This window comes from Populus nigra, chromosome 19 (genome assembly GCF_951802175.1).
Source record: "Populus nigra chromosome 19, ddPopNigr1.1, whole genome shotgun sequence".
Classification (NCBI taxonomy): Eukaryota; Viridiplantae; Streptophyta; class Magnoliopsida; order Malpighiales; family Salicaceae; genus Populus; species Populus nigra.
In genome coordinates, this window is record NC_084870.1 from 2,145,446 (window position 1) to 2,158,073 (window position 12,628).

Consider the following 12,628-nt stretch of genomic DNA (forward strand, 5'->3'; position numbering starts at 1 on the left):
GCATGTTTAAGCCGGCGCCAATGCCGTCTCGTTGCCATTCAGACTGAAACAACATGGGGCTATAGAGGAACTGCAGGGGATCATTTTCGTGCAAGCTTTGTCAAATTTGATGGACATTAGGTGCATTAAATGCACTTGCAAAGTAGGTAACCGGGCCAGCTTTACCCGGGTAAAAGAATAAGACAATGAACAGTGATCCTCGTGAATCTGTTCAATTTCTTTGCAGCTGAAAAAAATAATGTCAAAGTATTATTATTATATTTTAAGAAGGAAAACAATTAACACTCGATATAATAAAAAAAAAAGAATTAAAAAATAATTATTATTATCAAACTTTATGGAGAAACAAATCATGAAAAAAAAATATTAAAAAAAAACACCAGAAAAACCAAATGAGATCGCCAAAACTCACGAGTAGTATCATGTCAAACCTTAAATATAAAAAAATATTGAATTGAAGTGTAAAATCAAAAAGAAAAATCAAATTCACAAAAGAATCCAAAACATAAAAAAAACAAAAAAACTAATTTTCAACGAACTCAATGATGTTGGATGAAATTTCTAAAAATAATGAAAAATAACTAATGCGAACCCAGTCCAACCTTCAAAATCTGTGACATAGATCATGAGACCGGATTACAACGTAAAAGGCAAACAAAAAAATAACACTGTAAAATTTTAAACCAACCAAAATAATTAGGGATAAACATGAAAAAACAAATTAAGAAAAAAGTGATTTAAAAAATGTAGATTTGAAAAGAAAGAAAACCAAATCTGACACAAAAAGAAAAAAAAAATAACAAATCATAAGGGATGAAATTAGAAAAAAATTTCAATTAAGAAAAGGATATGAACAACTAAAAATAACAATCAAAAGAATGAGAACCACAATTGATATAAAAATAAAATGTTAATGGATGAAATCCAAAAATAAATTAATTCAATAAAGGATTCAAAATCAAAAACATCATAATTAAAAGAATGAGGACCAAATCAAATATAAAAACAAAGTGTAAAGGGAAGCAATTGAAAAAATAATTAACTTAATAAATGATCCAAGACCAAATACATTGCAATTAAAAGAATGAGGACCAAACCTGATATAAAAATAAAGTATCAAGGGATGAAATTGAAAAAACAAGTAACTCAATAACTAATTCAAGACTAAATACATTGCAATAAAAAAAAATAAGGATTAAATTTAACTTAACAAATAAATAGCTGGACTTTTTTTTTTTTTGCAATGGATAACATGTTTTTCTAGGTAGAGAAAGGGAAAAGAGGGAGGAAGGGAAAAAGTCTTTGCCAGCGCCCCTCCGTATGCTGCCGGCAAACACGCGCCTCACCACCGTGACGGGGGTGGTGAGGCGTATCGAATGTCACCCCGCACAGCAGCATTCGGCGTTCTGTGAGCGCCGCATGCATCACTTGAAATGCGAGAGCAGCGCCACTGCACATACCAGCAACTTTTTGAATTTAGAATTAATTTATACATATTAAAATACCAAATCACCCATAACCCTTCATTAGAATTACAAAAAAACCATAGCAAAAAATCTAAAATGACCTTGCATCCATAGTAAAGAGAGTTTATTTTTTAGAAACATTTAAGTAATTGACACGCAAAAAAAAACGTAAAAAACCCGAAAAGCCCTTGAACCAAAGGGAAAAAAAATTTTAAGGTTATTTGGTAATTACATTATATAAAAAAACATGAAATTACTAATCAATACAGTTCTTTAACGTAATTGCTTATAAGCCCTGTGAAAAAGACTCACATACCCCTAAAGCCAATATAGCCCACCAAGGGCAAAATCAGCCTTTCATTGTAGATTCGCATAGTGAAAAGGTGATCTCTTTTAGTTATAGTTAATGATTCAAAATCATGAAGTCCAACTTTTTTATTCATTTCCTTGTCTTTGTGTATTGACTTCATTTATGTATAAAATTTTCCTTGATCACAACCAACGTTAATAATCACTCTTAAAATCCAATTTTTGTCCCCTTTCAAATATCCTTGAAAAAAGCAAAAAATATCTCAATCAAAAAGCAAATCAAATAATAAAAAATACAATTAGAAATTAAATTGAAAAAAATTATTAAGAAAATAATTGAAATTAGCTAAATAATTGAAAATGAGAAAGTCAAGAACTGAATTGGAAAATGTGACAACATGCAAGATCATTTCAATGCAATCCGAGACAACATTGAGAAGAAATATTAAGAAAATAATTGAGTTTGGCCAAAAATAACAATAAAAAAATTAAAAAAAGGAGAAATTAAGGGACCTTTTTTAAAACTTTAAAATTCATTTTAAGTTAAAACAACATCATTTCATTTAAAATAGAGTGGTGTGCTTTATTCCCTGTAATGAAAGGGTACTTAAAAAAAACACCAAAACAATGTTGTTTTGGTGCATGCATCAACAAAGTATTGTCTTCCCCATTGCATGGCTTCTACAACTTCTTTCCTTTTCTTTTGTGCTTTCATGTCTTTTAGTAGGATTTTGGTCACTTTTTTCTCTCTTCCACACCTCTCAAAAACGACAAATATATAAAACACCACTCTCCTCCTCTACATGTGTACTACATGTTTATCCAAAAAAAAATAACACTTTAACCTTTTAAAGTCGTTGCAAAAAAGGTGCAAAGAGACCAACAAAAAAAAAAATTGGCCAAAAAGTACAACCATGGTGTAAAGTTGAGATTAACTCAAAGGAACCAATGGCCATGATCATGCCACCAAGAAGGGTTCCAGAAGCTTCATCTTTACTAATAAATAGAAAGGATAAGCAAGAAAAGAGAAAAAAACAAAGTTAGAGAAAGAAAATGAAGAGAGAGAGAGTTTGAACTAAAAAGTGTAAACAAGTTTGAGCCAGGAGAGAGGGGAAAGAAAAAATATGAGAAGGAAAATGAAGGAAAAAAAACCCGAGAGAGAAAGAAAACAAAGAAAAAAATGAAAACCCAAGAGAGAGAAAGAAGCTTGAGAAAAACCACCTGAAAACCACACCACTTCAAGCATTGTCATCATCTTTGCCACCAGTGGCCACCACAACAACTCCATCTGGAACCAGCCCTAAGGTAAACCGCTATCTCTTTTCCTTCTTTTTTTTACTTCTTTACAGGTTTTTTCATGAAAGTTACTGTGCACAATTGAAAATAATACACATGTTACTATTGATGCATGATTATTATTCATCCATGCATTTATATTTTATTTTTGCTAACTTCGTGTTCATGTTAGCTTTGTTTTGTAAAATTACGTTCTCGCTTTTTATTTATGCCTAAGCATGCAAAAATTCATTTTCAGAATTAGGTTAACATTCACTCATGCATTTTGTTATTTTATTTTTACTAGTTTTGTAATAATGTTAGTTTCATTTCATAAAACTACATTTTTGTCTTTTTACATATGTACGCATGTAAATATTTATTTTTAAGAAAGAACAAAAACAACATCAATGAGTTTTCATCAAGTTAGTATTATGTTTTAATAAAGCTTGGTTTTAACAGTTAAATCAATGCATCTCCTAATATTTAGGAACTGGAATAGGCCTAGTTCCATGTATTTTTTTTAATTTTAAAATGAGTTCAATAGTGAGTCGATGAGTTTTCATCAAGTTAGCATTTAGTTGTGATTAAACTTGGATTTTAATGTTTAGGTTAGTGAGTCGATGAGTTTTCATCAAGTTAGCATTTAGTGAGTCTTCTAGTTTTAAGGATCAATGTAGGCCTAACGTGATGTTTTTAACAAAAAAACAAGGTAAATAATAAGTCAGTGAGTCTCCTTAAAATACGAACCAACATGGGTCAAACATGGTATGATGTTCAATTTTTATTTTTATAGAAAATAATAGTGATGATAATAAAAGGTCAAGAAATAATTAAAAAAATAAAAATTTTAAAACTAAAAATCTTCGAGAAGCGAGACTCTTACTTAGGGCCCAACAATAACTAGAGGAATATCCACCAACAACAAATGACATACGAATAAACTCAGGAAATAATTTAAACAATCAATGACATGTTTAAAATGAACTTGGGAGAAATAAAAAGATGAGGTAATCATTCCTTGGAAAAGATATGGTAAGGATGATTTTTATCCTTCATTTAACAACCAACCCTTGACTTAAATATTTTAGGATTCTTAGTCTTCTTAAATAACTAGGTTACAAATCCATTTTCTTTAATTTTAGAGGTTCTATTTATGTCAAGTGCAACAATTACAATTCATAATCAAAGGTTGAGTGGTCAATATGTGTTTTAATTAGTGTTATTAAATCCAATCTAACTTAATGAGTCGATTTAAGACTTGATCTAGGCTAGAATTCGAAAAAATCGAGTGAGAGTTGACCCAATCAAAACTTAGTTTGACATTTTAATTTTATTTTTTCAAAACAACGTTGCTTTAACTTAAAAAAAAAGTTGAAAAAATGTTGTTTTGAATTGAACTCATAACTTCAACTTTGAACCAGATCATAGATGGGACCAAGTTTAATAACTTTAATTTTAACAAAGAGACACCACAACCAAGTACACTAATTATTTTGATCTAAATATATAACTAATTAGTTTGTTGGTTACAAAAGCAATTTTTGTTTTAGTTTTTGAATAAAAAATGAGATTGTATTAAAAAAATAATTTCCCATAAATTCTTGATTTTGATATAAAAAACATATTTTTATCACAACAATAACAAAACAACAATAATAAAAGGTTTTGGATGGTGGGTTTCCAAACTTTATGAGATATCAAGTCCTTGTAACCTCAGCCCAACTCATCTTGCTACAAACTATGTTCAAGAATACAAGGGTCTAGGCTCATAGCATAAATGTATTAGGTTGGGCTTTGGTCATCCAAATCAGATCTAGTTTATTTAAAAATGTTCAAAAACATTTTAGAGAAGAACTCATTTTTTTCCCCCTTAACTAGAATCGTATTTACAGACCCGATTCAAAAACTAATATAAAAAGGAATTAACTTATTGTGTCAATGGGTTGACCTATAAGTTACTAGGTCAGCACAAGTGAGCAATTTTTATTAAAACATCTTCGTTTTTTTTTCTAGGTGTTGATTTAATTGAATTTGGCCAGATTAATGAGTCATTAAAAACTTGATTAGGTCAATCATGTTTCTACCAAGTCAATATCTTATTTGATTTAATTAGAAACCTGGCTCGAGTTAGGATCTTAATTATGCTGTTTTGGGTCAATTTATCGAGCCAAGCTAAATAAAACAATTTAAAAAAATAAATAGTGTTTCATTGGATATTCCCTCATAGTTCAATGTGGACTTACATAGTAAAATTACCATTTCACCTTACACAATTTAAATCTTATAACATGTTTCCAGAGCTATTATGATCTGGGGTAGAGAAGTCTTTTAACCTTTTATTTGCACAATGTAATGTCTAAAATACCATTAAAAGTTATTTTTTTTAATTGTTTGAGCAAGGGCATTTTTGAGTTTTTGTCCTTCTTAGCACACTTTATTACTAAAGTATATTTGAAGTAAAAAATCTATTAATGGGATTTTTGGTTTTTTTTTATTTTTTTTTGTTAATATTATGTGGGGTTAGGGGCACTTAGGTATTTTTATAAACTAAATTAAAAAAAACACAGAGAAGTTGGTGGCATGTGCAGTGCCTTTTAGATGACGAGTACGGTGTCTTCCAATGGTAAAAAAACGCCAATCATCATCTTGTTCGATAAATCATGTGGAGGTGAATCCATAAGAGCGACACGCATGTAAGATATTACATTGGTTAAGTGATGGTTGAATTTTTCTCTCTTCTATTTTTCTCTCTCTCTTCCCCCCTTTGAAAACGTGTCAGCTGAATCAAAATCAAGAGTTGAAAACGTGTAAGATACTACAGCCTATTTTTTTCTTTTGAATTTATAAATCAACAATTCATTTGGCATGAAACGAAAGAATTACTTGGTTTATATGCATGCATACATATTTCAGTTAATGGAGTATTTAAGATCAACTTCCACATTACTCACATGTTTCTGGATTAAACTCATATCCAAGCCTAAAAGAGGGGAAGAACTTGTCACTTTGCAACTCATAGATGCTTCCCTTGTCAACTTCCACATTACGCGATATTCATCAAAAGAAGCTTCAATCATCACTCTGTAAGTCTTATACGACGAGGAACAATGTACATAGTATCAGCAGCAAAATCAATGTAAATGGGTGTAGACGTGTAGTTACAGTCGATTGATTTACACGCTTAGCACCATGGGAAGAAGCTTTAACAAGGTGTCAATTACTTGAGAGTGAGTGTGTCACATCCACCAAATTTAAAGCCATTCCATTAACACAGACAGACAGTGGCAAACAGACGCAACCCAATAAATCCAATGAAGGCTTTGACACTGGGCTTGCCTGCCAGGAAATACACAGACGTTTCTCCTTCCCCACCGAGAAACATGCCCAAAACCTTAGAAAGCACATAAATCCAACGAAGTCCACTTTACATTGCTATGATTTGTTTATGCTATGGTATGGTGTGATTACATGACATACATACATGCGATTTACCATCATCATCATCATGTACTAATAACTGCCCTCCTCCATTCACTCCCCTATAAATAGGACTCCAACATTCTCTACATTACTCCTAGCTCTCTCTCTCTCCCTCCTTGGTTCCAACATTCTTCAGAAGCAGAAACGGCTCTGTAACTCACAATGGCTAAGGTGAGTTAACCCACTCAAAACTAGAGGTTTCTTTTTTCTCTGAGTTAACTCATAGTTTATATTTGGATCCTTTCAAATTAGCTATAATGGGTTTTTTTCCTTTCTGTTTTGCAGAAGAAAAACAACAACAACAACAACGAAGTAGAGAAGAAAGAGGAAGAGAAAAGCAAAGGCAGTGACGGGGGAGGAAAGAAGGAAGAGAAAGGCCCAGTCCCTGTGGTTTTGAAAGTGGAAATGCATTGTGAAGGATGTGTTTCAAAGATTGTCAAATCTGTTCGTGCTTTAGAAGGTATCCATTTTCTTTTAACCTTGTTGGGCTTCTTTTTTTATTTTTTTGCATAAGCAGATTCTAAAGATTTATCTCATTTTACTCTGTTTTTCTCCTTCTCAGTATAAGATTTCTATTCCCTTTTTTGCTATGCAGATCCTGCAACTGGGTTTTTGCTGTTTCTTTAATGGGTTTTGTTTTTGGCGTTTTTTTAGGCGTAGAGACAGTGAAAGCAGAGCCATCTTCAAACAAGCTTACTGTTACAGGAAAGATTGATCCCTTGAAAGTCACAGACTATCTCCACCTTAAAACCAAGAAGCAGGTCGACCTCATCTCTCCACAACCCCAAAAACAAGACAGCAACAAAAACAACAGCAGCAGCAGCAACAAAGAAGACAAGAAATCCAATGACAAAAAACCAGACTCTGCTGCTAAACCAAAAGAGGTATTGCTTAAAAAATTTAGAGCCTAAGCCTTTGTTTATACTTTTTTTTTTTTTGGTTAATGTTGGGATTCTTTTGTTATTAATTGTAATGATTTATGATTAATTAATTAATGACTTGCCTTTATTATTCAAATGTTAACAGGCTACGGTGAGCACGGCGGTACTAAAGCTGGGACTTCACTGCCAGGGTTGTATTAAGAAGATTCAAAAGATAGTCCTCAAGACCAAAGGTATATACGTTTTCAAAATCTTCCCTTCCGTTCAAGTCACGGCGTTAAATTTTTTAATGCTGCTGATTAATTAGTAATTATTAAGTACTAATCAACTTTATTATTTTAATTTTTTGTAGGTGTGCAAGAGATAGGAATTGACACAAAGACGGAATTGGTGACGGTCAAAGGGACGATGGATGTGAAGGCTTTGGCCGAGACTTTGAAGGAGAGGCTTAAGAGGCCGGTGGACATTGTGCCACCGAAGAAGGAGAAGGAAGGTGGTAAGGAAGCTGATAATGCTGCTGAAGGTGGCGGTGGAAAGAAGAAAGGTGGCGGTGGAAATGGTGGCGGGCAAGATGCTGCTGCTGCTGCTGCAAAATTGGAAGAGATCAACAGGATGGAGTTCACGGTGCAACCTGGATTGGGATACATGGATCAGCCATTCTATGGAAATGGTTATGTGGGTCATCCTGTTTATGCTTCACATGGACCGGATTACGGGTATGGGTATGGAATCGGGCATGCACCGCATCAGGGGTATGGAATCGGGCATGCACCGCATCAGGGGTATGGATTCGGGCATGCACCGCATCAGGGATATCGACCGGTTCAGGCTTACCCAGATCATTTGCAGTTCAATGATGAGAACCCTAATGCCTGCTCTATCATGTGAGGTCAAGGTGTTTAAGCAGTGCTAGTAATTATATAAAATGAGCTAAAATGTAAATAATAATGAATAGAGTGAGTGGGGTGAGGGGGGTTTCGGTAAGGGTGGTGGTGATAGACGCCAATTACTATGATTATCTATTTGGTCTGGTGGGAGGATCTTGATTCTGGAATATTTTGAAGGTTTTGGATTAATGGAGTATAGTTTATTTGGATTTAATGTAATTTTATGACTGCGCTCTGCGCATGTCTTTGTTTCTATTTAAATGCCAATAGCTCTAGGTGGTCATGAACCAGGGGCTCTCCTTTTGGTGAGACCATGCGATCACAACTCTAGGAGGATTGGCTCTTGTGGTTAATTTTGGTGATGTATATGTATCCACGCCAGGATCTGGTCTTGTAAATGATGTCTAGCCCGTGGAGTAGAAGAAATTGTGAGGATGCCCTCGCAGAGATTCTTGGCAAAAAAATAATCCTGCCGCACCTACCAATCCCACCTATAATTTCAATCCCTATCATCAACACTATACTATAAATTAATATATTTTTTTACAGTTTTGATACAGTAATATTAAAAATAATTATTAAATGAAGTATTTAATCTAACACCAACCAAATCAATGTTAAAGATGAGTCATCCCTTATAAGCCAACGGAAAATTGTCTGGTGTTTTTTTTCGAGTTAGTTTATTATGTCAATTAATTTTAATTTTATATGTTCTGATTAATTTTACATGTTTTAAAATTAATAATTATATAAATTTTAATTTTCATTCACTATTAAATGATTAGATGTGTTTTCCCTGTGTTTACACGAGGGAGAGAACTAAACCATAGGAAGGGCCCTGTGTCATTGAAGTGACTATATATATATATAATAACAAGCCATTTTTAATGCAAAAGGAGAGTGGTATCGTAGGGCTGGGGCCTACCAGTTATTTTAAAAAATTGGACCGTGAACCTGCAAAACACGCCTAGTTAACTTTTTGTCCGGTGTCCTTGCTTGTTGTCCTTGGGGAGGCTGAGCCTGAGGGGCTGGTTAGCACTGCAAAGCGCAAACATATATTCCAGGCCAAGAGGTTAAGAAACAGACATGTAGAAAGAGAGAGGAGTGTAGCACCAAATTGCAGCTGTCTTTCATTTTTGTAGTATTATCTGTCCTCTTGCTCGAGGCAGGAGGGCGAGCGTTGCGCAAAGGCATTTTCCTTTCCAGAAACCCGAGCTCTACCTCTCTGTCTCTGCCTTCCTTGTATTCCAGTTTATACATGTAGAAACATGCACGTCCATGACGATTTTCACATCGCCGTCACCATACCAGGCTAGCTAGTAATGGTAGGTAGAGCTATGCTATACGAATAGTAATTATAGGTGTCATGATGCCAGTGGTCGCCTGATGTTGTGCGTGGACTTGACTCTACGCTGGAGTCTTCGGCAATTTCCTCCGCTATAGCATGTCGATCGAAAGCGAGAGCGGGGCGGGGAATTTCTTTGGCCTCTTCCTTTACTAGGGTAATTAATTAATTATCACTAAGCCCACCTTAATTTCATTCTAAATTATAATAATAAATCGCTCTTGTTTCCCCTTTTTTTTTATGAAACAAAGTTATTTTTAATAAAAATTGAATTAACTTTTTAAAATTTACCAGGTCTCATAACATTAGAATTTAATATGACTGTCCATATTAACTTGTTTATCTATCTATATTTAACTAGATTAATATTTAAACTCGCTTGATTATTAACAAATTGAACCATTAACTCAAATTAGATTTCAAGTTAATATATCTGGAACATATATGTATTATATGAAATTTAGACTCTATTTGCACCGTATTCTCTAAAAATTAAAAAAAATTTGCTAAAAATTAATATTTTTTGTAGTATTTTGGATTGTTTTAATACACTGATCTCAAAAATAATTTTTAAAAAATAAAAAAAATTATTTTGATGCATTTCAGCGGAAAAACACTTTAAAAAATAATCAGAACCATACTCTAAAAAAGACTATTAATATGTTCTAAATTCTAACTTAGGCCATGTTTGTTTCCCGGAATTCACTTTCCGGAAAACCACTTTCCAAACTTTCATGTATTTGTTTGTCATTATAAAAGTTGGTTAACGGAAAACATTTTCCAGTTAAAGAAAAATTTAACTTGGTTTTCAAAAAAGTGTTTCCCTGGAAAATTTGGGCGGAAAACACTTTCTGGAAGTTGTGAAAAATTTAGAAATATTATATTATTTGCTGATTATATCAAATTTGGTTCTCAAACTTTTGATTGTTATATATATATTTTTTTAAATATTTATTTTTCAATTTCATCTCTTAAAATTTAATTTTTATATTAACTTTAGTCTTCATTTTTATAATTGTTATTTACTTTTTCCTTATCATTTTTTTATTGAAAGTTTTTATCTATCAAATTTGATTCTCATTCTTTTAATTGTTACTTATTTTATTTGAAATAATTTATGAAATGTTAATTATTGTTATTTTAATTTTTTCATCTTTTAATTTTTTTATTTTTTAGGTTTGATCTCTATTATTTTGATTATTATTTATTTTATTTTAGATAATTTATGAAATTATATATATTTTTAATTTCATTCTTATTCAACCTTTTAATTTGTAAGATTTGTTCCTCATTATTTTAATAAATTTCAGAAAAATAAAATATTAATAAGTTATTTTCCAGCTTATTTTTCATGACATAACCAAACACTGGAAAGTATTTTTCAATTTATTTTCTATTACACTACTAAACATGAGAAAATAATTTATTTTTTTGAAATTCACTTTTCCAAAATTTAATTTTTTAAAAAAACTAATTTCCAACAACTTAATCAATGTTTTCTTTCATTACATGGTTTGATAAATTAATCACTAAAAAAATCAAACTAATCATTATTCATTAAAAACGGCATGGTTGCATATGCATGAGAAGCATCGGAGAAGGTAAAATTGAGAGGAACAAAAAAATATTAAAAAGAATAAAAAAGAAAATCCGGTTTGCTAAAAAAGGGGTGCCCCACTACCCTGCACTTAGTCTATGTTTACACGTGCGTACACGGCGACTCGGACGTGCAGCAATCATCAAGGGGAGTGGCAAATGGGAATACATGATTCATATCATGTATGTGATGTGATGCACATCATGATACATTGTGCATGATTTTTAATTTAATTTAATTTATTTATTTTGATAATTGCATGCTCTCATTTTTTGTCTGCGTTTGTGAAGGATACAAGAAACTTCCATAAAGGATGGGAAAAGTGTTTTACACTTTTAAGAATCATCTTGATTTTTAGGTATTGCTTTAGCAAACCTTTTTTTAGGTAATTCCAAAAATTCTTTTATCTTCCCATCTTTCTCACTTTATTTAATGTTTGTTTGGTAAAATTGTCTATGATATTTTTATAAAAAAAAATTAATTAAAATAATATTTTTATTTATTTTTGATATTATTATATCAAAAATAATTGGAAAAATATTTAAAAAACATCAATTTAATATTTTTCAAATGAAAATATTTTTTTAAAAAAGTTGAGCCATCTTACTAAATAGAATATTTAGTGGGAAGAATATGATGTATGTTTATGAGTTGAAGGGAAATTAAGCAAAATAGATGTTGGAAGTTTGTTTTAATTAAAAAAATTATAGGTGAATAAGAAATTCATTTCAAAGAATCTTTGATTTTTCTAGATTTAATTATTGATTTATGGTGGCTAGTTAAATGTTGGTAATAGGGGGAATTAATTCTTATTAATTTTTTAACCTTTTAATTTTTAAAATTTTACTATAAAATGAAGGGTGAATGAAGAGTTTGACCAAGGAATTTTTTAGATTTTTACACATTCTTCCCTATTTTCATGTTTTAGTGTTTTATTCTCATTTTATATTTTGATTTTCCTTTCAAATCTAAAGTTTAGATTCATATTGTTGAGAGATATTTGAATTTTATATTTTTTGTTCAAAGATCTTGATTTAGAAGTGCATTTAAACCAGGATGATGTTGTTGGAATCTTGAGAGACATGTTGCACAAGTGAGGAGTAATAAAATCTTAAGAACAAATAATTTATCATTGACAACAACAAAAGATTTATTACTTTAAAGTGCTTCAACAAGCAAATATCTTTTTTATTTTTATTTAAGTATAGATAATTTAAACATGTATAAATTCTAGTATTTTCTAGAATATTTTTTTGTTTAGCATGTTTTTGTGATGATATATAAACTAATAATTCATGTTAATTATTTTTTAACTATAATCTTGTTACGATAAATTAAGTATATTAATACACTAATCTAATATATATATTTATAAGCTTTGATCT

The 12,628-nt window shown here is 31.4% G+C and overlaps 1 protein-coding gene across 2 annotated transcripts; it reads left to right on the forward strand.

The window, feature by feature from the left end:
- Positions 1–6,546: 6,546 nt before the first annotated feature.
- On the forward strand, positions 6,547–8,699 carry LOC133679507 (heavy metal-associated isoprenylated plant protein 3-like). 2 transcript variants are annotated; one of them, XM_062102117.1, is made up of 5 exons: positions 6,547–6,704; positions 6,819–6,993; positions 7,188–7,417; positions 7,560–7,647; positions 7,767–8,699. In XM_062102117.1, the coding sequence occupies exons 1-5, from the start codon at positions 6,696–6,698 to the stop codon at positions 8,300–8,302; spliced, it is 1,038 nt and encodes a 345-aa protein (XP_061958101.1). In that variant the 5' UTR covers positions 6,547–6,695; the 3' UTR covers positions 8,303–8,699. The 2 variants fall into 2 exon arrangements, with proteins under 2 accessions (XP_061958101.1, XP_061958102.1); XM_062102118.1 differs by lacking the exon at positions 6,547–6,704 and having other exon boundaries at positions 6,823–6,993; positions 7,129–7,417.
- The last annotated feature ends 3,929 nt before the right edge of the window (positions 8,700–12,628 follow it).

Coding starts and splice junctions, on each gene's coding strand:
- LOC133679507 (XM_062102117.1), top strand. Junction 7,418..7,559: donor CTGCTGCTAAACCAAAAGAG/GTATTGCTTAAA, acceptor AAATGTTAACAG/GCTACGGTGAGCACGGCGGT. Junction 7,648..7,766: donor GATAGTCCTCAAGACCAAAG/GTATATACGTTT, acceptor AATTTTTTGTAG/GTGTGCAAGAGATAGGAATT.